This window comes from Cynoglossus semilaevis, chromosome 18 (assembly GCF_000523025.1).
Source record: "Cynoglossus semilaevis isolate Cse_v1.0 chromosome 18, Cse_v1.0, whole genome shotgun sequence".
NCBI classification, from domain to species: Eukaryota; Metazoa; Chordata; class Actinopteri; order Pleuronectiformes; family Cynoglossidae; genus Cynoglossus; species Cynoglossus semilaevis.
Window position 1 is genome coordinate 3,657,078 of NC_024324.1, and position 1,340 is coordinate 3,658,417.

The window sequence follows — 1,340 nt, forward strand, 5'->3', positions numbered from 1 at the left end:
TTGAGGTGAGGGAGCCATGAAAACAGCACAGCGCCTGGTTGTTGTTGTATCACTGGTTCAACAACAGCGCCCTCTTTCTGTGCATGGGGGTTATGTTGAGCCTCTCCAGGTCCACATGAGTATTACATTGAGTATTAAAAAAAAAAAAAAAAAAAAAAAAAGTAACGTGAAGCAAACTCTAAAATAATTCCACTGTCCATCCACTAGTTGGTGCTCTAACACACGTGTTGCCATTTACACACACACTGAAGGAGTTTTCTATCCAACACAGAACTTTGGGCCTAAAACACCATCTCGACTCCCAGCATGTGCTTCAACTTCAGGTCAGCGGCCCGACCTGTGTCAGACCAACTTCACTGACTAAAACCACACAGGGTTGAGCTCCCCTGCTGTAACTCATATATATATTCAAATATTCTTTATATTTTTAAATTGCCTATTTTTCTGCGTCCATTTTTCTCTTCTTGGATTTTATGGGATTAACTGTTGATTTTTTTTCATTCATATAATAAGATTTATACTTGATTAGGATTAGAATAAAAAAAAAAAAACCCTCAACCACAGGATCTAAACATTAGCGTTGACTTCATACAGTGTGAGGACGCGGCTCACGGGCCTTGGTTGGGTCCTTGGTTGGGTCCTTGAGGACTGGCGGCCTACCTTGTGTGAGAAGCTGAAGCGTCCTGACCTCCTCCCGGACTCGCAGCTGCAGGACCTGCTGCAGGATGTGCTGCCTCTGGGCCTCCTGCATGATGCCCATCCTCTCCAGCTTTCTGTCTGTCAGCCTCATCAGAGCTCGGCCTGGATCAGAGCGAGGAGGAGAAAAAAAAAAAAAAACAGCGTTAAAGGTTAAAGAACAGAAGGAGCGGGAGGCCAGAGGGAGTTCAGCGTGACGTGCCGCAGACATAAAAGACAAAAGCTCACGTCAGTGGAGGAGTAGACCGTAGGAACAAACCGGGCGGACCCTTACAGGCCCATAAATCATGCAGGAAAACTGCAAACAAAGTGAAAACGGAAAAAAAAAACACACTGCAGAGTTGGACGTCCACAGTGATGTTAGTGACATTAAGAAAAGTTACGACGTTGCACGACGACAAACGGTCTGAAAACGATGACAGCCGCTGACAGTTTCATATGTACATGAAGTACTTCATGTACATGAAGTACTTCATGTACATCAGTACTTCATGTACATCAGTACTGTTTAGATCCCCTTAATTGAAAAGCCTTGTATAAAATCCATAATTTAATCAGCCAATGAGCTTCCAGGAGAAAAGCTTCAGGCAGATGATGGAACATGAGTGTAGTGTAGGGCAGCTATTAAAGCTCTATTATAAGAG

General features: G+C 43.8%; 1 protein-coding gene across 1 annotated transcript in view; it reads right to left on the minus strand.

Moving 5' to 3' along the window:
* Positions 1-1,340, minus strand: part of samd12 (sterile alpha motif domain containing 12) — a 73,542-nt gene that overhangs the window by 44,097 nt on the left and 28,105 nt on the right. Inside the window, 1 exon segment of the mRNA XM_017041376.2 lies at positions 661-801. Within this exon segment, the coding sequence (XP_016896865.1) occupies positions 661-801 (141 nt within the window).